The sequence below is a fragment of the Bufo bufo genome, chromosome 2 (genome assembly GCF_905171765.1).
Source record: "Bufo bufo chromosome 2, aBufBuf1.1, whole genome shotgun sequence".
NCBI classification, from domain to species: Eukaryota; Metazoa; Chordata; class Amphibia; order Anura; family Bufonidae; genus Bufo; species Bufo bufo.
Window position 1 is genome coordinate 118,123,114 of NC_053390.1, and position 24,656 is coordinate 118,147,769.

At 43.4% G+C, this 24,656-nt stretch overlaps 1 protein-coding gene across 1 annotated transcript in view; it reads right to left on the reverse strand.

Annotated features, from left to right (window-relative positions):
- MAP1B (microtubule associated protein 1B) overlaps positions 1-24,656 on the reverse strand; it is an 83,438-nt gene that overhangs the window by 33,002 nt on the left and 25,780 nt on the right. The window contains exon 2 of the mRNA XM_040421472.1: positions 9,270-9,371. Coding sequence (XP_040277406.1) covers positions 9,270-9,371 — 102 coding nt within the window. The remainder of the gene's footprint in view (positions 1-9,269; positions 9,372-24,656) is intronic.

Genomic DNA, 24,656 nt, shown 5'->3' on the forward strand with positions numbered 1-24,656 from the left:
TCAAAAAATTACTTGCTGGTTGAATAAAAATTAACTTTAAGTCAAAATTTGCCAGCGGTATGAATAATTATGGGCAGCACTGTAGATGCACCGAGATCTAAAAAAGGCTTTATCATGTCAGTCATGGCTCCTTTAAAGATCAGAAGCCATGACAAGGTGTGCCATTTTATCTACTCCACTCTACAAATGTCTATTTTCTATTGTGACTGTAAAGTTGGAAGATGTTATCTCCAACCTTCTTCTCAAAGCAAATTTGAGTAACATTAAAAACCTGTGCAAGAAACGCTAAGACTTTATACTAAGGATAAAAGAAATATGTACTTTGATCGTTGACGTTCATCACTGAAGGAGACACTTAGCCCCAGCACTTAGTGTACAGCTAAGAAACATACATAATTGAGGAGAATTTACATTTTAAAAGGCTATACATAATTAACGAGTCTCCATAATTCACAGCATAGTCTGTGTTGTGAGAACGCACATAAAGGAATGTATTCCCAGATGTTAAGGGGCACAGTATGCAATTACTCTAGGAAATTATGGCCTAATGGGTTTGCTGCACGGTGCAATGATGTCATTATTAGCACTAGAAACAAACCTGTGCTGTGTAATGTCCGTTAGGCTTTCTTTACTGTTAAATTCCATTTTCACAATAACCATAGATTTTTGCAGGCACACCAAAAACTTTAGTAATGAGGTGCAGAATTGACTGTACTTGTCTACTGCTTTGGCACCAGTTTCCAGGACCACCGGATCTGCATAGTATCATTGGAAACTGGAGAGGTGTGAATTTCGTGAAATTAGTTTCAGGTCCGATTCTAGCTAATCTGTCGGACCCAACTCAAAACTGCTCCGATTGGTGGTGTATGATGCTCTTGTCTTTCTTTCTTACTTTAATGTTTTTATAAAACCTTTTTGCAACAGGGTTTTGGAAAGAAAGGTGCAACTGGACAACCACTGCTAAAAAAAATATACACTGCTGTTGATGCAAATTCATTAGCTGTAGAAATTTTGAAACAGTTTTTTTGGAAAAAAGGGCGCAATTTCGTAATTTCTGCGGCAAACTATACAGCGACGGTGACACAGAAAAACACACTTTTTGCATACTCATTAAAGGGGTATTCCAATCACACACAATGGGGGCATATCGCTAGGATATGCCCCATTGTCTGATGGTGTGCGTCCCACCTCTGGGAGCTGCACCTACAACGAGAACAAAGCAGGGAGAGCTGTGGCTGGAGGACCCTGGATTTCCCGGGGTCTTCCACCACCAAGCGCTGCTTCCCGCTGCTCCCATAAAAATGAATGGGAGCACACCGCGCACGCGTGGCCCCTGCTCCTAATCATTTCTATAGGGCAGATGGAAATAGCCGAGCCCCATAGAAATTAATTGAGGGCGGCTGGGCTTGCGCAGTGCGCCCTTCGTTCATTTCCCCGCTCTGTTCTCCGCTCCCAGAGGGACCCGCACCTATCAAACAACGGGGGCATATCCTAGCGATATGCCCCCATTGTCTGTCATGGGAATACTCCTTTAACTGTAAAAGTTTTGCTTGCAACAGTTTTTTGGGGAAAAAAGTCTGGCTCCTGCACATAAAAATGTGTAATATCTCTTTACAATGTCATTTCTCTTGCAATACAACACAGTCTGTATATGAACAGCTCCAGCCCTGGTTGTAGCAGACACCCAATACACTTACTCACCCTATCCTGTCCCTAATGTTAAAACCTGACTTTCTATCCAGTAATTGAACCTACTGAGTATATCTTCCCAATCTCTTATAGTGTCTCTGTAAGACCCTAAAATGGCTGGCTTGTGTGTCCAATTGCTGTGTCTATGATAGACGTATACTATCACATCAGTGACTGAGCTCAGAATGGAGTCTCTGCTTGGGAGCTAACACACTGCCTGATAGACAGCCAATATCCTCCCTCCCGACTGACTGTCAGGCTGACTGCTAGGCATCGCGGGCAAGCCTGCCGACCAAGGCCCTTCCCACGGTCATGTGATTGTCCATCTTCATCCTTTGTGCCCTATTTCCCTCACTAGTGTACGTCGCCACTGCAGCCAGGAAAATAAATAGTAGAAGTGCAAGTGGATCTAGGTGTTGAGACCTTAAAGGGACTCTGTCACCACTTTCTAACCCCCCCTTTTAAAAGTATTGTTCTCTCCATGGCGCCCTTGTGATTACAAAGGTGTTGTTATAACATAAATTCGCCGTCTCGTTTTGATAAAAATACCTTTTATCTAACCTGTCAATCTTGTGGATAAGGTGCCCAGGGCGTTTCTGAAGGTCTGAAGCTGCCGCCCGCCGCCGCCGTTGGTGCCCAGCTCCTCCCCTGATCCTTTCAGCGCCGCCTGAATGTAAAGAAATCCGCCTCCGGCTCTCGCTCAGTGCCCCCTCCTCCTTTTCAAAGATCCCGCTCGTGCGCACAGGCCTGCGGACATTTAGAATCAGCCTCATTGAGCGAAGTGCGCATGCGCGCACTTCGCTCAACCTCCTCATAAGACGAGCACTGCAGCCAGCCACTCAGAGCCTGCCAAGCGCTGTATGGAGCCGCAGGCTCTGAGTGGCTGGCTGCAGTGCTCGTCTGATGAGGAGGTTGAGCGAAGTGCGCGCATGCGCACTTCGCTCAATGAGGCTGATTCTAAATGTCCGCACGGGCGCATCAGGCACAGGCCTGTGCGCACGCGCGGGATCTTTGAAAAGGAGGAGGGGGCACTGAGCGAGAGCCGGAGGCGGATTTCTTTACATTCAGGCGGCGCTGAAAGGATCAGGGGAGGAGCTGGGCACCAACGGCGGCGGCGGCGGGCGGCAGCTTCAGACCTTCAGAAACGCCCTGGGCACCTTATCCACAAGATTGACAGGTTAGATAAAAGGTATTTTTATCAAAACGAGACGGCGAATTTATGTTATAACAACACCTTTGTAATCACAAGGGCGCCATGGAGAGAACAATACTTTTAAAAGGGGGGGTTAGAAAGTGGTGACAGAGTCCCTTTAAAGGGAACCTGTCACAATCAAATGCAGTGCAATTGATATAGAGTTTTGTGAGAAAAGATTCAGTAAAATGTGTGATTTATACATTTATATTTCTGCTCATTCTAGGTTTAAGAGTCCAATGGGCGGTCCAACCCATTGTTTGCCAGCTATGTCTGTGCGTACACTTATATAGAAATAGGTATCAATCACCACCCACCGGACTCCTAAGCCTAGAATGAACAGATGCAACTTGATAAAATGACAAGTTTTACTGAATCAATTCCCATACACTGTATAATGATGTGCTCAGCTTCTCCTGCTCTGTAACATGCTGCCTGCAGATTGCATGGTGAAAGTTTCTTTTTAATACCTGTGCTAATATCTGGTTATATGAAACTATCCTATGGGTCAATTGTGTGGCCTCAGATATGGAGAGAGATTGAAGACAACATTTTGTATGGAAAGTAATTTACAGTAATTCAAATACCACTAATGAGTTTAATTATGCTTAACGGTTTCCAAGGAGAGTAATTTAATTGGATTTCTTAATGTTGCTATCTGTCAACAATCCCTGAACGGGTTTCCATAGATAAATGAAATACAGAAGGTATATTAATAAGTGAAACACACTGTAAACTTTTATAGTTTTTAGTACACGTGCTCAAAGTCTTCTCTTATAACACTGCAGAAACAATGAAACTTAAAGGCTATGAATACCCTTAGGGGCAATTTTCTTTTTATCATCCCATTGTATTCATTGTGGGCTAAAAATCTTTTTTTTTCAGTCAGTCTTTGGCCTCATGCACACGGCCATTGGGTAGCTGTGGCCGTATTGCGGCCCGCAAACGGCAGGCCGGCAATCCGCGGCCACCGGCCGTGTGCACCCTGCATCAAGGATGCGGACCCATTCACTTGAATGGGTCCGCAATTCCGGAGATGCGGAACGGAGTCACGGAACGGAACACCGGAAGCACTACGGAGTGCTTCTGTTGTGTTTCTTTCAGTTGTTCTGCAACGCAAATAAATATGACATGTCATATTTTTTTGAGGTGCGGACAGACCTTGAATGGGTCCGGCCCGCTGCACGGATGTTGCCCGTGCATTTGGGACTGCTATTGCGGTCCCCAATGCACGGAACGGGCGCACAACGGCTGTGTGCATGAGGCCTTTATCAAACATTTTCAGCAGCTTTTGTCCTACAGACAAGTTTTAGTCTATCTAGGTACACTAATTAAAACCAGATGCTGTTACATATAAAAAAATTTGGAATATGTTTTTATTTCCTTTAGATTATTATTCTATTTTCTATGCAAGGCAATGAGGGCAGCCATGTTGCCATGTGGCATTAACAACAGCAACTTTTAGTTTGGATATGTTCTCTGACTTTCATGGGAGAGTGTTCTTGACATTCTCTATGACCTGTGCAGAGGTCATTGTGCAGGGAGGAGGAGGAGGTGAGCTGTGACCATCATTTATTATGAATGGTGGATCCTGTGTTATCTATACAACTGTGACTGTAATGATAATGTGATAACTGCTAAGAAGTGATCTCTACAGAAGAGAAAATGTCAGCCTAGAGTAACTTCACATGACCATGGTGCCGCTGTGCCTGTGTTGCAATATGCGGGTCCACAATACACAGGCACTGGATATGTGAACTGCACATTGTGGTGCAAACCAATTCACTTCAATGGGTCCACGATCTGCAAAATGCATCATGTCCTATCTTTAGCGACATGTAGGTACGGACTCGGAAGCCCACGGAAGGGCTTCTGTGTGTTTCCGTTAGCTTTCAGGTCCGTACCCCTGTATCATAAAAGCTAGGAAATGTTCTATCTTTCGCTGCATCGTGCGGATCGTCGATCAATCGAAGTCAATAGGTCTGCACCACGATGTGGAATGCACACCGCCTGTGCCCGTGTTTTGCGGACATGCAGTTTGCAACACAGGCACAGCGGCAGCATGGTCGTGTGAATGTAGCCTAATATGAATTTCAGTGGCCAATGGCCAGAATGAAAACTGTAAAATTTTAGGATTTTTTGGGCAAAAACTTACACTCCCTTGTTGCTCAGCTTTATTAGCAATGGAAAAATTAAAGACGCTATCTTACAAAGAAGTGTAGGGCACATAGATGAGAGTTTTCATCATGTGACAGCCCCTTTAAAGCATTACAGGGAACTCATATAATCATATAATCAACAAGAAGCCACTGCTTTCATGGGATGTCTGCTGTCCACTACATTCAGGCTCTTGATTTTAAAGGGGTTTTCCGGGATTTTAATATTGATGACCTGCCTCAGGATAGGTCATCGATATCAGATCGGCGGGGGTCCGACACCCGGCACCCCCGCCGATCTTGTCTACAGATGTTACTTCAGTTTTTTTTACCTGCTGGAATAAGGGCTGTTGCACATGAGCGAGTCCATTGCAGGAATCGCGCTCCGTGTGTGAGTGTGATCCTCCGTTCTGGACTTGCAGGAGCGCACGGCATTATCATGATTTATAATGCTGTGTGCCTCTGTCTGACCATCCTTCTACAGAATCATAGGACATAAAGCTGTCAGTATGATCCTGTAGAAGTAAGGTCAAGCAGAGGCACATAGCATTATAAATCATGATAATACCCTGCGCTCCTGCAAGTTCAGAACGGAGGATCACGCTCACACACGGAGCGTGATTCCCGCAATAGACTCGCTTGTGTGAAACAGCCCTAAGATTGCAGCCTTTTTCCACCTTTTTTTGTACTTGATAAATCTGGTGTGCACCTAATTAACCATGCCCACCTTCCACCCACTTGCTGGCCTGATACATTTTTCCATCATCATATACTGCTTGTTTCCAGGGGTTACAACCATCGCTGCTGCTCAGATGCAAGGTGGTAAAGACAGGAGTTGCTGCGCATGTGTGCCTATGCGTGCTCCCAGACAGGCCAGCGCCTTTCCCTACAGTGTGCAAGCATGACCACCACTGCTGGATGGTAGGCTGATCATAACCATGGATACAAGCAGTGTATAATGTGATGGGAAAATTAATTAAGCCAGCAAAGGAGGCAATATGAATAATAACAATACATTAGTAAGTGCCTTGTATGAACTTTCTCTACATGATAAATGCTGTTTGCTGAAGTGAGGCACCTTTAGGCAATTTTTTTTTATAATTGCCTATTACTCATTTTAGGCTAAAATCATTTTTTCATTTGATCTTCATTAAAAATGTTCATCAGTTTTTGTGATACATTTGGTTAAAAATCAGTCTATTTGCAGACAATCCTTCCTGAGTTCCATCAGCTGACGGCTTATGTGAAGCCTGATCTCCTAACCTCATAAACACTCATTTAAGCCATATTCTTATCAGTTTGATAAAAGTTTAGATATAATAAATGTTTATGAGGTCAGGAGATCAGAAATAAGGCTTCACATAAGCCGTCAGCCCCAAAAGTGTCCATACCGTTTAAGAAATGCTTTCAAATCCGATTTTAGCTGAAGGATTTGGCTGAAATTCTAAATAAAAAAAAACAAAAAAACAGTTGTTTCCAAATTTTCTAATTCTATTTTCTCCTCTTCCTATTTCAGTTACACTGAAGCAAAAGCACAAAGTGAATACATTTAAAAAAAATGAGATTTATAATTTCATGCACTGGCGCAGGGATGGCCAACCTGTGGCTCTCCAGCTGTTGCAAAACTACAACTCCCAGCATGCCCAGACAGCCTACAGCTATCAGCCTACAGCAGGGCATGGTGGAATTTACAACAGCTGGAGAGCCGCAGGTTGGCCAGCCCTGCACTGGCGCATTATCCTGAATGGGAGTAACGAGAATCAAGACTTCATCATACCCTGACACAACACTTACCTAGAATCAGATGAGCATAAAACTGACAAAGATCAGCAGACACTGACAAGGTGAACAACACACTAAATACTATAAATCTAGAGAGCGGCGGCTGCGGGTGCAGTCACATATTAGCTCTTATTTGTGCAGTGCGGAATGGAGGAACGGAATGCAATGGAAGCACTACGAAGTGCTTCCGTGGGGTTTCTCTCCGTGCCTCTGCACAGAAAAAAGATAGAACTTGTTCTATTTTTTGCAATGCGGATGGATCACGGACCCATTCAAGTTGGGTCTGCATCCATCTGCGCTAGCCACATGGACGGTGCCTGTGGATTGGGGTCCGCAATTTGCAGTCCCTAATGTACTGAAGAGGCGACACATGTTCGTGTGCATCCCTTCTGGCAAAGAAAAGTCCCACATTTTGGAGTAAGTCTCTGTTTGTAACAAAATTTGCAACTCTCTAGCTTTTTCCTAAACCTTTGCCCCTTTTCCAAAAGTGGGCTGGAGGAAGCAGGCCAACTTATTTAGCATCATGTACACCAGACAGCTGGAGCACATTACACCTGAGATCTACTTCAGCTCCTGGCTAATGTAGATTTTGGTTCTGGTGCACAGGTGGCTCGACATGCACCACAACTATTTAGAGCCATGCACCTCTTGATAATTGTGGCCCTTCTCACGCCAGTGCGGGACACATTAAGACTGGAGTTCACAACGCTGGTCTTTATGTTATATTATGAAGATCTGTCTTGTTTTAGTAAATATTTGTATTCCCCATTGAATAACAATTATGGAGCGTCTCTTCGTAGAATTCAGTGTTGTGCTCTTCCTCCTAGAACAAGGATTAGCAGCCTTTGCCACTCCAGCTGTTGTGAAACTACAACTCCCAGCATGCACACCTACTCAGCTGTTCTTGTCACGTCCATAGAAGTGAAAGGAGAATTCTAGGAGTTGTAGTTTCAGAACAGCTGGAGTGCTAGAGCTTTCTGATCCCTGTCCTATGCAAACTGACAGCTAGGTGTTGTGTTAGCAGTCTGGGGTCTGTCACTACACACACTGACAGTACCCAATCAATGCTAACAGTGTGAGACTGTATCAGGACAGTAACACCCAGATGTCAGTTTATACTTACATTTGTAAGAGGAATAACAGAGGAACAGTACAACAAAGTAGTCAAAAAAATATATGCCGTGGCTATTTATGTTTTACTGTCGAATTCTTCCCTGAGAGCTGCCATCAGGGGCGGATTGGTCATAGACTCTACAGGGAAATCTCTCAGTGGGCCGATGCCCAGGGACCCGCCTGAGCCCTCCTTACAGCCAGTAATGATCTGTCTCTCCCACTGGGGGTGTCACGTAGTTCTGTACCTGGTCGGCGACCACAGAGGCCCTCCTGATTCCTGATTCTTGAATTCATCCTGAGGACACTGGAGTAGGAGGACAGAATGTGGCAGCTGGTGCTGGTCACCACAGGGGGAAGCTTCTGAGGAGGTATTTTGTGCTCCTGGGGCATTAGTTTGTGCTGCACTGTGGTTTTCGATGCTGCTGGGACAGTTTATTGTATTTGGCTCTGCTAGGGCGGTATTTTGTGCAGCATATTGGCATTGCTGGCCCCACCTACTTGTGTTGCCCTGCCTTCTGTCAATTTATGAGCTGCCTACAACATGGGTCCACTTTTATGTTTTTATTTTTTTCATGGCCACTTCAAGTTCCCAGTCTGCCTCCTGGTTGCCATATTAGAGATACATACCTACTTCCTTAGTAATCCTTAGTGACCCTAGAGTCATCTCTAGGTCATTAGTATGTGGTTGGTGGGAGTCCTACAACCCACGCCCCCACCGTTCAGCTGTACCAGGCAACCACCGGCACCAGAAGTGGCCCTGCCAGAGTACTGCAACTCAGCCTTCATTCAAGTGAATGGAAGCTGAGCAGAACTATGCCAGCGCCGGAAACTACAGAGTGAATGGCGCCTTCTGCTTTCAGCTCTGGAGGCTGACTGAAGGTGACTGGGGGGAGGAAGGGGGTGCGAGATGTCGGACCCCTGCAATTCTGATATTGATAACCTATCCTGAGGATACGTCCTCAGTATCTTAGTCCTTGAAAGCCCCTTTAAAATTCTGCTGCATTGAAAGGGGTGATATCTGAGGTCAAAACTCACAATAGAAATTAACATGCTTCAGATTAAAAAATCTGCCTTGAAGGTCATTGCATAATAAAAGTAGGCAGGATGTGGTTGAGATTTAATAAAATCCACATGCCTAGTACTGTAATTGGCTTTAGATTTTACTTTCAGGTTTGCAGCTTTGGGATGTGTCCTAAGGGCTTATTCACATACTGCAGCCTTGTTGTGTTTTTGGACCAAGATTCAGCAAATGTGGAGCAAGAACACTGCATGAATAAGTCATTATACTGCACCAAGTCAGATACTGAATTATTCTCCTGTCTAGATCAAACGCTCACCTCTGCTTTCTGCGGAAAACCGCGCTGAGTGACGGGATACAAAGAGCTTTAGTTCTTGATCTAAGTTGCATTCAGTGAGGTCTGTGTCCCATGATCGGATACCTGTAAAAGAAATGACAGGAACACACTTTTAATATTTTCAATAAATTACTGTTATTCATAGAAATATTTTCGGTTACGTCATGTTTTCAGTGCAAGTGCAGAATTGTAGGCCCTCCGGCCTTCTCCCTCCTATACCATTATAGCGGAGCTGAGTTTGTTAATGCAACCACTTTAATTGAAAAAAAAAAATATTGTTTTAAACTTAGACGGGGTAAATTGCCCATTGGACAAGAGTTTTTTAAAGCAGTATAGCTGATCATTTCACACTGTGGGAGGTATTTTTGAGGGCTTTTCACCAGTATTTTGGGGTGGGGTTAAAGGGAATGTGTCACCTATAATTTTTTTCTGCCAGTTAAAACCAGATAGCGACACATATCCCTTTTTCTAGTCTGTTTCTATTTTCTGACTGTTCAATTTTCATTCTGTTATCTGAACATGATTATGGGGACGCGCCATCTTGCCTGAGCTATACCGGTCTATGGGTTATGTCTGGTAGCAGCTCAGCTCCTGTGGACAGGTGTGGTGCTAGTTGTGGAAAAAAGCAGCCATGTTTTTCTAAGGCTGGACAACCCCTTTAACAGTACTTAGAGATATGCTTTACAGCAGCCACCATGGGACATGGATACAGTAGTCTGGAGGGGACTCATTGACGTCTATGGGAGCGTTTTCTAGGCATGCTCTGAGACCTGTGCAGAGGTCAGGAGGGAGGAGATAAGCTTTAATATCATCTATTGTGAATGACGGATCATGTGTTATCTATATATAGGTGATATCTGTCATTATAATCGTGCCTGTGATAATGAGATTCCTGCTAAAAAGTGATCTGTACAAACTAAGAAGGCTTAGTGGCCAGTGCAAAAACTGCAGGAGTTTAGGATTTTTTTTAAATATAGATATTGGAATGGAAAATTAAAAATAACATTACCAAAAATTCTTAAAAAATATGTTTAAAATAAAATCATCATTTAAAGAATAGGCCATTTTCTGATGACACATTCCCTTTAACGGGGAGGTCAGCAAGTATCTAACAGATTCCAAATTAGGCAGATGAAAAGGTCAAATCAACACCCGCTATGAGCAGATTTACTGCTTTAAGAACAGTCCAAAATCTGCCAAGTTTATTAATAAATGTGAGCCTCCTAATAAATTTGGCACATTTCACCCCTATGTGTTTCAGTATAAGATAGGCATATGAAACGCTAGTCTTAATAAATCTCCTACTATGTGGGACCTGGTTCTAGTGAAGCTAGAGTGGGCCGAAGGTCCTCCTGCCACCTGTATAGTAGAATCCATGGACTACTTTTTGATATCTCATACATTGATTTTACAGTGAAATACAGTCCATATATATATTTGGACAGAGACAACATTTTTCTAATTTTTGTTTTGTACATTACCACAATGGATTTTGAACAAAACTATTCAGATGCCTTTAAAGTTCAGACTTTCAGCTTTAATTCAGTGGGTTGAACAAAACGATTGCATAAAAATGTGAGGAACTAAAACATTTTTTAAACTCAATCCCTTCATTTCAGGGGCTCAAAAGTAATTGGAGAAATTAAATAATTGTAAATGTTAATTTCTAATACTTGGTTGAAAACCCTTGGTTGGCAGTGACTGCCTGATGTCTTGGACTCATCACCAGACGTTGTGCTTCCTCCTTTTTAATGCTCTGCCAGGCCTTTATTGCAGCGGTTTTTAGTTGCAGTTTGTTTGTAGGCCTTCTGTCTGAAGTTTAGTCCGGTGACTGACTTGGCCATTCAAGAATATTCCACTTCTTTGCTTTAATAAACTCCTGGGTTGCTTTGGTTTTATGTTTTGGGTCATTGTCTATCTGTATTATGAAATGCCGACCATTCAGTTTGGCTAGATTTGAGAACACAGTATGTCTCTGAAAACCCCAGAATTCATCCGGCTGCTTCTGTCCTGTGTCACATCATCAATAAACACTAGGGACCCAGTGCCACTGGCAGCCATGCATGCCCAAGCCATCACACTACCTCCGCTGTGTTTTACAGATGATGTGGTATGCTTTGGATCATGGGCTGGACCATGCCTTCACCATACTTTTTATTTCCCATCATTCTGGTAGAGGTTGATCTTGGTTTCATCTGTCCAAAGAATGTTCTTACAGAAGTGTGCTGGTTTTTTAAGATGTTTTTTTTAAAGCAAAGTCCAATTTAGCCTTCTTATTCTTAAAGGCTTATGAGTGGCTTGCACTGTGCAATGAACCCTCGGTATTTACTTTCATGCAGTCTTCTCTTTATGGTAGATTTGGATATTGATTCACCTATATCCTGGAGAGTGTTGTTTACTTGGTTGGCTGTTGTGAAGTGGTTTCTCTTCACCATGGTAATTATTCTGCAATCATCCACCACTGTCTTCCGTGGGCGTCCTGGTCTTTTTGCATTGTTGAGGTCACCGATTCTCTTTTTTTCTTTTTCAGGATGTACTAAACTGTAGATTTTGCCACTCCTAATAGTGTAGCAATTTTTCAGATGTTTTTTTTCTGTTTTCGCAGATGATGGATGGCTTGTTTCACCTGCATGGAGAGCTCCTTTGACCGCATGTTTACTTCTCAGCAAAATCTTCAAAATGCAAGCACCACACCTCAGATCAACTCCAGGCCTTTTATGTGCTTAATTGAGAATGAAATAATGAAGAAATTTCCCACACCCGCCCATGAAACAGCATTTGAGTCAATTGTCCAATTACTTTTGGTCCCTTTAAAATCAGGGTGCCACATGTAAATGAGCTGAAACTCCTAACCCCGTCATCCAATTTTAATGTGGATACCCTCAAATGAAAGCTAAAGATCTGGACTTTATGTCCATGTCCATTATATAACTATAACTTGAATATGTTTTAGTAAACCGGTAATAAAAACTAAATTTGTGTCAGTGTCCAAATATATATGGACCTAGCTGTATATTTCATTATTTTCCCCGCACACAGGAGAAAATACACTTATTTTAGAGACACATTTGATTTCCTGTAGCCCTTGTTACTATCATCTACATCCCGTCTCTACAGACAATACTTTTGTTTAGTCAGTAGCTGAAATACACAAGGGACTGCCTTCAATACAGGACTTTGTTACTAAGAAACCTGCTGATTTCCCATGTTCTGAACTCTGCTTACAACAATGTGTTCTGACAGTATTCACGAGCCGCTCTAGTAGGAATCCTAAATATTCCTATATGGTAGAAATTTAACTGACAAAAAATGGCTCCACAAACATGGAAAATACGTCAGGAGTATATACCAGTGATGCACACCATCTCAGCTCTATAGAAACCCTGGAAGCTTATACTGAGGACCTTCAACACTACCATAAACCCCTATCACACTGGGCATGGGGTCTCATCACATGGACCACACACACAGTCCCTCCTGTACTGTCGTATCGCATAATATGGGGCGAAATTTACTATAATATGCATGATGTGTGGCAGTCAGGACGGAGAAATGGTTCAGAAATGATTAATGTTGTGTCCACTCCATACAAGCATCTTTGAATGGATATGGCTACTTTCACATCTGCATTTTGCTGTACGGTTTGAGATCCGTCACAGGATCTCAAAACCACAGCAAAACGCTTCAGTTTTCTCCCTATTCATTTTCAATAGGGACAAAACTGAACAAAATGGAACTTTTTGTGTGCGTCATGGGATACTGTGCAAGACGGATTGTGGCATGAAACTGTCACGGCTGTGTCACGGTCTGGTGGTAGTGGACCGTGACACTTTAGCCGCGCATGCTTGTTGCCGGTGGCAACATGTAGTTTTTAGCATGTTTACACACTTCCCATTTAATGTTGTTGTCCCTTCCCATTCTGGTGGGTATGGGGTTAAAGTGTGAGCAAGGTGGATCTGGGTGTGGGCTTTTATAGTACTTCGGCTCCTGATGTTAGTGGGACTTCAGCTTCTTGTGGAGCTGGAGTTATGCTGCCATCCTGTACCTGACCATCTGTCCAGTTTCATGGTCACCTTCTTGGACATAGATTGTCATCCCTTATGTATCCTCAATTTTCCCTACCTTACCTGTGTTGATGTTTGGTGTGGGTTTATGTTCAGGGTGTGGTGTACGTCTTGTTGTTGTTTCATATCTGGTCTTTTGGTGTTGTTCGTTCAGTATGTATGCAAGGCGTTTCCCTGTGTGTTGTGCCTCTGGTGAGGGGGCTCCTGGGTTCCTCGGAGGGGGAACTGCGTTGACACCTGCCTGCGGAAGTGGGTTCCAGGGTTTCCCAGAGGGGGAACCACTAGTCAGTAGCAGTTGTTGTTTCATCCAGTTGTTGTGGCAGGTAAGTGCTGTTGTTCCAGTGTGTGTTGTTTACGCTGGGTGCTTACCTGCCAATCTGGTTTATGCTACTGTCTGTTACTTTCCTTGGTAATCAGCCTACTGGAGACTCCGGTTCATCTGTGTCGTGGATGAACAGGTCGTCTCCTAGCCCTGACATTATTACCAGGGATCTCTAGGGTTAGTAGGGTCCAAGGTTCTGGGTATTAGCCCTTCCCACCATTAGGGTTCGCTCATACAGTTAGTAGGTCAGGGCTAGGATTTAGGGATGTGTTACAAGGTGACCTGCTCCCTTTATTCCTGTTTCCAGGCCTAGTGGTATATCCAGCCAACCTACATTGTATGGTGTGGAGTTCCCCCCTCTCCCCACCGTGACAGAAACACAATGTAAGTCAATGGTGTCAAACCAGTTTTTTTTAGATCCGTCTTGGATCCATCTTGTTAATTTTGGAGGTAATACAATTGGATCCATTCTGAACGGATGCAGACGATTGTATTATTGACCGGATGCGTTTTTGCTGATCCCCTGATGGATCCAGAAAAAACGCAGATGCGAAAGTAGCCTGTATCCCATGTTGAAATTGAAGGCAAACCATAATAAAAACATGTTTATTGCTATCGGTATGCATAATCATTTTCCTGGCTTCAAGTCAAATGATCGTAGTGCAGTGGGCGTGATATTTGCATAGTGCTGAGCCTCTAGGCGTAATGGCAATGCCCCCGTTGCTCCTAGAGGTTCATTTGTATATAGTAAAACTTCATTTTCCTCAGCAATGCGGGCACATATGAACATGGGACCAACACAGATGCCTTCAGCTGCCAAGTGCACATGTAACAGGTCAGACTGTTTCATAGGTACAAATCTGCTGACAGATGCCCTTTATAGGACACTACAGTTAAAATACATACTGTACATACATACAGTCAGGTCCATAAATATTAGGACATCAACATAATTCTAACATTTTTGGCTCTATACACCACCACAATGGATTTGAAAAGAAACAAACAAGATGTGCTTTAACTGCAGACTGTCAGCTTTAATTTGAGGGTATTTACATCCAAATCAGGGGAACGGTGTAGGAATTACAACAGTTTTCATATGTGCCTCCCACTTGTTAAGGGACCAAAAGTAATGGGACAGAATAATCATAAATCAAACTTTCACTTTTTAATACTTGGTTGCAAATCCTTTGCTGTCAATTGCAGCTTGAAGTCTGGAACGCATAGACATCACCAGACACTGGGTTTCATCCCTGGTGATGCTCTGCCAGGCCTCTACTGCAACTGTCTTCAGTTTCTGCTTGTTCTTGGGGCATTTTCCCTTCAGTTTTGTCTTCAGCAAGTGAAATGCATGCTCAATCGGATTCAGGTCAGGTGATTGACTTGGCCATTGCATAACATTCCACTTCTTTCCCTTAAAAAACTCTTTGGCAAAACTTCGGAATCCTTATATTCTCTTAATTACCCTCCAATATTCACCAAATCATGGGTAAATTTACCGTTGTCATTTTTAGGCTGCTGCCATCTTCTGAAAATGATGAGTTTCAGCAAATTACTATATCCTATGCAAACACTGCCAATCCTAATTAGACACGCAGATATTCAAAAACTCTCTAGAGAGTTCCGTTCTTTCACATGGAAATCAGGAAAACCTAGAATATCGCTCAACTCACTATCCCGATCAAAATTTAGGGGTGGAGTCAGATTCCTAGACATCAGACGATACAATCTAGCAAGTCTGATGAGACACTGTTTAGACTGGTTAAAAGACACCTCATGCTATTCTGTCCTCCCCATTAAAGCGGAATTAGCTAGCCCCTGGAGCCTAAATGCTAGTTTACACAGAAAATACTCCTTGTTACCCCGGGTGCTGAAACTCAGTGTTCTGATTCGTGCAGGGCCGGCGCCACCAGTAAGGCGACTTAGGCAGTCGCCTAGGGCGCCATGCAGCAGGGGGCGCCCGGCGCCCGTTGCGGTAAAAAAAAAAAAAATAGTAATAATTGCTTATATAAGTTGGGGGCGGCGAGCGGCTGAGGCTGAGCCCTTGCCGCTCTAAAGAATCCTGCTCTGTGTTGTCGTTAATGTAGCGTGGCCGAGCTCTGTTCGGTCCACGGTACAGGAGCTTTTGTTTCCTGTACCCGGCCGGACTGACAGGAAGTGCTCACTTAGTGTGCACTTCCTGTCAGTCCGGTCGGGTACAGGAAACAAATGCTCCTGTACCGCGGATCGAACAGAGCTCGGCCACGCTACACTAGAGGTGGGGGGGGGGGAAGAGAGTGACAAGGGGGGGGGGGAGAATAATGAGTGACAAGGGGGGGAGAATAATGAGTGACAAGGGGGGGGAGAATAATGAGTGACAAGGGGGGGGGAGAATAATGAGTGACAAGGGGGGGGAGAATAATGAGTGACAAGGGGGGGGGAGAATAATGAGTGACAAGTGGGGGGAATAATGAGTGACAAGGGGGGGAGAATAATGAGTGACAAGGGGGGGGGAGAATAATGAGTGACAAGGGGGGGGAGAATAATGAGTGACAAGGGGGGGGGGAATAATGAGTGACAAGGGGGGGAGAATAATGAGTGACAGGGGGGGAGAATAATGAGTGACAAGGGGGGGGAGAATAATGAGTGACAAGGGGGGGAGAATAATGAGTGACAAGGGGGGGGAGAATAATGAGTGACAAGGGGGGGAGAATAATGAGTGACATGGGGGGGAGAATAATGAGTGACATGGGGGGGAGAATAATGAGTGACAAGGGGGGGGAAATGAGTGACAAGGGGGGGAAATAATGAGTGACAGGGGGGGGAATAATGAGTGACAAGGGGGTGGAAATAATGAGTGGGGAGGGTGGAAATAATGAGTGACAAGGGAGAGGGGGGGAAATAATGAGTGACAAGGGGGGGGCATAATATGTGACAAGGGGGGGGAATAATGAGTGACAAGGGGGGGAATAATGAGTGACAAGGGGGGGAATAATGAGTGACATGGGGGGGAATAATGAGTGACATGGGGGGGGAATAATGAGTGACAAGGGGGGGAATAATGAGTGACAAGGGGGTGGAAATAATGAGTGGGGAGGGGAGGGTGGAAATAATGAGTGACAAGGGAGAGGGGGGGGGGAAATAATGAGAGTGACAAGGGGGGGGGGAAATAATGAGTGACAAGGGAGGGAGGGGGGAATAATGAGAGTGACAAGGGAGTCCCCAGAGCCAGAGAGCAGATCATCTTATTGTCCTGATGGTAAGTAGACGATGCAATATGTTTATTATGTCATTGTTTAGTTATTAATACTACATTGGAAACTAATTTACCTCACATTTAGGGTCCAGTCACACATCCGTGTGTGTTTTGCGGATCCACAAAACACGGACAGCGGCAATGTGCGTTCCGCACTTTGCGGACCGCACATTGCCGGCACTATTGCCGACAAGAATAGGACATGTTCTATTTTTTTCAGGATCGGAATTGCGGATCCGGGTCCGCAGTTCCGGATTGGGGCCGCACGTTGTATGGGCCCGCAATTCCGTTCCGCAAAAAGAGACAGCTACAAGAAGCTGGATTAATCCTAAGGGAAACATAGCAGTTCTTTTAATTAAAAAACTGAGAAAGGGGTGGAACATGATATGGGCAGATCATCTGATAAGGGGGGGGGGGGGCGTCAATTTTTATCTTGCCTAGGGCGGCAAAAATCCTTGCACCGGCCCTGGATTCGTGACACAATAGCCACTTGGAAAGTGGTCAGGAAACTCTATAACCTCCCGTCGCAGTTGTCTAAACACATGAATATATGGAAACATCCTGAATTTCGGGCATAATCGATAAATAAACAATTTTCCCTCTGGGCAGGATTGGGAATTAGGGAGGTTAGACACATGATAAATCTGAAGGAAAAAAGATATCTAAATTTTAGAGAAGTTCAGGATGTGTATGGCATCCCGGACTCTCATTTCCTTGCTTATCAACATCTCCTTGTTTTTTTAAAACCTAGAGTACAAGACTTATCCAATGAATGTAGAACAAATTAGTTTGACTCTCTGGTCACTTCAGCAGGAACGACAAACTCTTTGGCCTACATTTATAGTTGTATGAATGACGTAATGTCATAAAAAAGGTTGGCGCAAGGAGTTCCCGAAACTGTCCATACCAGATGATATATTGGAGGGATGGGAGCGAGTCCGCAAACATATAGGAAATGAAATATGGAGGGAAACGCAATTCAAAGTTATACACAGGGCGATATATGGTTTCCATGTTCCTAGAAATCCATCGAAAATTGATGAAAATAAAATAACACATTGCCCGAAATGCCAAATGCCAAACACAGATATGAAACATGGTCTATGGGCTTGCCCTAAGGTAAAAGATTTTTGGAACTCTCTTATAGTTTTGATTGAAACTAAAACTCATATAACACTTCCCTTAGAACCGATTTTATTTTTATTTCATACGCAGACAGAAACATGTAAAGTCAAGTTTCCACCAGTGTTCCACGTGATTTTGCTAGCGGCCAAAAGGAGTTTGTTAAAGCACTGGTTAAACTCAAGTGCAACACAAATTTCTGAGTCATTTCAAAAGACCACAAGATGTTTAATATTGGAGAAATCAGAAGCTGAATACTGCAAATCTAAATCAACCAAATCTTTCTTTGGAAGATGGAGACCATATATTTAAAATTTCCAGGAAATTGTACGACCTTTTAAGCACACGGAGTGGTTTCTAAAATTGGAACCATCAGATCCTTGGTACACACTTTTTTCTAAATAACATGTATATTTGGAAAATAAAAGTAACAGAACTTAAGATATTACATTAAGAACAAAAGGCGATCTTGGATGCTAGGCGGGCAAGGAGTAAGATAGACAGGAAAAGGGGGTGGGGGGAGGGAGTTTCCAGTATGTTTTGTTTAGTTATTAATCATAACTTATGATCTATAATCGGATATAAAAGGAAAATGAGACTTTGATAGATGTTTCTAACAATATCTCATATCTACTACTAGAAGATCATCATTACCTGATATGTATCAGATATGTCTTTGCATAATTCTATTGTATATGAACACACATTGTATGTGATTACTATCATAAATCATAATAAAATAAAAATTATGGTTTAAAAAAAAAAAACTCTTTAGGGCTCTTTCACACTTGCGTTATTGTCTTCCGGCATAGAGTTCCGTCGTCGGGACTCTATGCCGGAAGAATACTGATCAGGATTATCCTAATGCATTCTGAATGGAGAGTAATCCGTTCAGGATGCATCAGGATGTCTTCAGTTCCGGTACGGAACGTTTTTTGGCCGGAGAAAATACCGCAGCATGCTGCGCTTTTTGCTCCGGCCAAAAATCCTGAAGACTTGCCGCAAGGCCGGATCCGGGATCAATGCCCATTGAAAGGCATTGATCCGGATCCGGCCTTAAGCTAAACGTCGTTTCGGCGCATTGCCGGACCCGACGTTTAGCTTTTTCTGAATAGTTACCATGGCTGCCGGGACGCTAAAGTCCTGACAGCCATGGTAAGTGTAGCGGGGAGCAGGGGAGCAGCATACTTACTGTCCGTGCGGCTCCCCGGGCGCTCCAGAGTGACGTCAGGGCGCCCCAAGCGCATGGATCACGTGATCACATGGATCACGTCATCCATGCGCATGGGGCGCTCTGACGTCATTCTGGAGCGCCCGGGGAGCCGCACGGACTGTAAGTATACCGCTCCCCCGCTCCCTGCTCCTACTATGGCAACCAGGACTTTAATAGCGTCCTGGGTGCCATAGTAACACTGAAAGCATTTGGAAGACGGTTCCGTCTTCAAATGCTTTCAGTACACTTGCGTTGTTACGGATCCGGCAGGCACCTCCGGCAACGGAAGTGCATGCCGGATCCCAACAACGCAAGTGTGAAAGAGGCCTTAGTTGCTTTTGCAGTATGCTTTGGGTCATTGTTCATCTGCACTGTGAAGCGCCGTCCAATGAGTTCTGAAGCATTTGGCTGAATATGAGCAGATAATATTGCCCGAAAAACTTCAGAATTCATCCTGCTGCTTTTGTCAGCAGTCACATCATCAATAAATACAAGAGAACCAGTTCCATTTGCAGCCATACATGCCCACGCCATGACACTACCACCACCATGCTTCACCGATGAGGTGGTATGCTTAGGATCATGAGCAGGTTCTTTCCTTCCTTACTCTTCTCTTCCCATCACTCTGGTACAAGTTGATCTTGGTCTCATCTGTCCATAGAATGTTGTTCCAGAACTGTGAAGGCTTTTTTAGATGTCGTTTGGCAAACTCTAATCTGACCTGTTTTTGAGGTTCACCAATGGTTTACATCTTGTGGTGAACCCTCTGTATTCACTCTGGTGAAGTCTTCTCTTGATTGTTGACTTTGCCACACATACACCTACCTCCTGGAGAGTGTTCTTGATCTGGCCAACTGATGTGAAGGGTGTTTTCTTCACGAGGGAAAGAATTTTTCGGTCATCCACCACAGTTGTTTTCCGTGGTCTTCCGGGTCTTTTGGTGTTGCTGAGCTCACCGGTGCGTTCCTTCTTTTTAAGAATGTTCCAAACAGTTGTTTTGGCCACGCCTAATGTTTTTGCTATCTCTCTGATGGGTTTGTTTTGTTTTTTTAGCCTAATGATGGCTTGCTTCACTGATAGTGATAGCTCTTTGGATCTCATCTTGAGAGTTGACAGCAACAGATTCCAAATGCAAATAGCACACTTGAAATTAACTCTGGACCTTTTATCTGCTAATTGTAATTGGGATAATGAGGGAATAACACACACCTGGCCATGGAACAGCTGAGAAGCCAATTGTCCCATTACTTTTGGTCCCTTAACAAGTGGTAGGCACATATGCAAACTGTTGTAATTCCTACACCGGTCACCTGATTTGGATGTAAATTCCCTCAAATTAAAGCTGACAGTCTGCAGGTAAAGTACATCTTGTTTGTTTCATTTCAAATCCATTGTGGTGGTGTATAGAGCCAAAAATTTTAGAATTGTGTCGATGTCCCAATATTTATGGACCTGACTGTGTATATATATATATATATTTATATATAAAGAAAACATATAAGATACAAGCAACATTAATAGCTTCCAAATTTGTGTCCTGCATCTTGGCACATCTTAATTAGTTCAGGATACGAAGCCTGTTGGAGAAGAGTGTTCACCCATAGCTTATTTTGTAGTACAACACCACTAAACTAATCTCTGCCTCTCAGTCTAAATGGTGAAAATTTTCTTGGAACGTCATTACTATATTCTGCTTTCAATGTCAAAGTCCATTACAATGCATACACAGCAAATAACTATACAGTATGTCCTGATCCAACCAAGATGACCAGGTGAAGTGCAATAAAGCAACTGTAAGGGGCTCTTCACACAGAGTTCTTTTCTGCTAAATTTTTGAGAAGACAGCCACGCCGAAATTTCGCCAAGATCATTCCGGCAAAATGTCAGCGAGTGCATCAATGTCAAAATTATACAGCAAACGATGCCGTGTGAACATAGCCTAAATGAACATTTCCTCTTCAGAGAAAAAGACTTTTCCCCTGAATATAAGTCCCCTAATTCTCTATGTCTTTTAGGGCTCAGGCACACGAACGTATTTTCTTTCCGTGTCTGTTTCGTTTTTTTTGCGGACCATATGCAGAACCATTCATTTCAGTGGGTCCGCAAAAAAAACGGAAGTTACTCCGTGTGCATTCCGTTTCTGTATGTCCTATTATTGTCTTCATTACAGACAAGGATAGCACTGTTCTATTAGGAGCCAGCTGTTCCGTTCTGCGGACCGCAAAATACATATGGTCGTGTGCATGAGCCCTTAAGATGCTAGACATCATATCCAGTTGATTGTAAGGCTGCGTTCACAGATGCGTCGAATTCCGGTATTCTGTTCACTGGAATCATCCGATCCGGCATATGTTCACTTTAACGGTTCTGTCAGGTTTTCGGCATGTATAGTAAGCACTCTGCTTGACAAAATATTTGTGGTCTTTTTTTTCAATGGAGGCTCCTGCCTGAACCTCTGCTGCAGATGCAAACCTAGCCTTAGATTGGTGACAAGTGACAAGCAGCAATGCCACCATTGCAGTTCGACAGGGTGATCACCCAGCATTCACGGACTCCTGAACAGAAAATCTTCATACAAATACAATATGAAATTAACTGGTACCTGCCAAACTCTCCACTGAGCAACATCTAAAGCATCTCATCCAGCTAACCAGAACCTGCTCTTTAATGATGAAACATAAGAACCCCCATAACAGCTGTCTACAGGCGGATGGATTTGGTTTGGCTGATTTGCGGTAATTTGCAAACTTGTTTTCTCCCTAGACTGCTGTCTGAAAAAAGGTCTCTTCAATGAGAAACAGTAGCCCCCAGACAGGGGTGCACCACCAATGAGGCCAGTTGAGACGATTGCAGAGGCAATTGCAGATCCAGAAAACACGGATACTGACCGCGTACAGTCCGCATTTTGCGGAACATAACGTCTGGGCCATAATAGAGCTGTGATGTTCTATATTTTTGCCTGACCACAGAATGGTGAAATAATTTTTTTCTCCACTGTATTCTCCTAGGAAAATAAACTGTCAGATGAAATGCAGAATGTAAAAGTAAATTCCCCATTAAAAGTGTCCTGTCTGACCCATGAAGAAGTACAACAGCGACTTAAAAAGATTAAAATAGACAAATCGCCAGGACCAGATGGCACACACCCCCGTATCCTAAGAGAATTAAGTAATGTCATAGCCAGACCCTTATTTCTGATATTTACAGACTCTATACTGACAGGGAATGTTCCACAGGATTGGCTCATGGCAAATGTGGTGGCAATATTCAAAAATGGTCCAAAAACAGAGCCTGGAAACTATAGGCCGGTAAGTTTAACATCTGTTGTGGGTAAACTGTTTGAAGGTTTTCTAAGAGATGCTATCTTAGAGCATCTCAACGGAAATAAGAAAATAACGCCATATCAGCATGTCTTAATGAGGGATCGGTCATGCCAAACTATTTTATTTAGTTTCTATGAGGAGGTAAGTTCTAGACTTGACAGCGGCGAATCAATGGATGTCGTATATCTGGACTTCTCCAAAGCATTTGACACTGTACAACATAAAAGATTAGTATATAAAATGAGAATGCTCGGACTGGGAGAAAACGTCTGTATGTGGGTAAGTAACTGGCTCAATGATAGAAAACAGAGGGTGGTTATTAATGGTACACACTCAGATTGGGTCACTGTCACTAGCGGAGTACCTCAGGGGTCAGTATTGGGCCCTATTCTCTTCAATATATTTATTAATGATCTTGTAGAAGGCTTGCACAGTAATTCAATTTTTGCAGATGTGAAGTAATTAATACTGAAGAGGACAGTATACTACTACAGAGGGATCTGGATAGATTGGAGGCTTGGGCAGATACGTGGCAGATGAGGTTTAACACTGACAAATGTAAGGTTATGCACATGGGAAGGAATAATACAAATCACCCGTACATACTAAATGGTAAAACACTGGGTAACACTGACATGGAAAAGGACCTAAGAATTTTAATAAACAGCAAACTAAGCTGTAGAAACCAGTGTCAGGCAGCTGCTGCCAAGGCCAATAAGATAATGGGTTGCATCAGAAGGGGCATAGATGCCGTGATAAGAACATAGTCCTGTCACTTTACAAATCACTAGTCAGACCACACATGGAGTACTGTGTACAGTTCTGGGCTCCAGTGAACAAGGCAGACATAGCAGAGCTGGAGAGGGTCCAGAGGAGGCCAACTAAAGTAATAACTGGAATGGGTGGACTACAGTACCCTGAAAGATTATCAACATTAGTGTTATTCACTTTAGAAAAAAGACGACTAAGGGGAGATCTAATTAATATGTATAAATATATCAGGGGTCAGTACAGAGATCTATCATCTATTTATCCCCAGGACTGTGACTGTGAGGAGGGGACATCCTCTGCGTCTGGAGGAAAGAAGGTTTGTACACAAACATAGAAGAGGATTCTTTACGGTAAGAGCAGTGAGACTATGGAACTCTCTGCCTGAGGAGGTGGTGATGGTGAGTACAATAAAGGAATTCAAGAGGGGCCTGGATGTATTTCTGGAGCGTAATAATATTACAGGCTATAGCTACTAGAGAGGGGTCGTTGATCCAGGGAGTTATTCTGATTGTCTGATTGGAGTCGGGAAGGAATTTTTTATTCCCCTAAAGTGGGGAAAATTGGCTTCTACCTCACAATTGGCTTCTACCTTCCTCTGGATCAACTTGCAGGATGACAGGCCGAACTAGATGGACAAATGTCTTTTTTCGGCCTTATATACTATGTTACTTTTGCGGCACCATTGAAGTGAATGCAAAAAATGCAGATCTGATGTAGACCAAAAATATGTTCATGTGCATGAGCCCCAATACTGCAATAGAGTGTTGATAAAAGCAACGGTCACCCATAATTCTATACAAGGATGCTGTATCCATGAGGATGATTTATGATTGAAACATAGGGCAGAAGAATGAATTTGAAAGAAGACACACGTTCCTTGACTGGCCCTGTGTGAACACATCTTCGAAGAGTGCACTCATTGTCTGCTTCAGTTTTTTTTTCATATTCAGATATACAGTCAGGTCCATAAATATTGGGACATTGACACAATTGTAACTTTTTGTCTCTTTACACCACCACAATGGATTTGAAATGAAATGAACAAGATGTGCTTTAACTGCAGACTGTCAGCTTTAATTTGAGGGTATTTACATCCAAATCAGGTGAACAGTGTAGAAATTACAACAGTTTGCATATGTGTCTCCCACTTGTTATGGAACCAAAAGTAATGGGACAACTGGCTTCTCAGCTGTTCCATGGCCAGGTGTGTGTTATTCCCTCATTATCCCAATTACAATGAGCACATAAAAGGTCCAGAGTTAATTTCAAGTGTGCTATTTGCATTTGGAATCTGTTGCTGTCAACTCTCAAGATGAGAT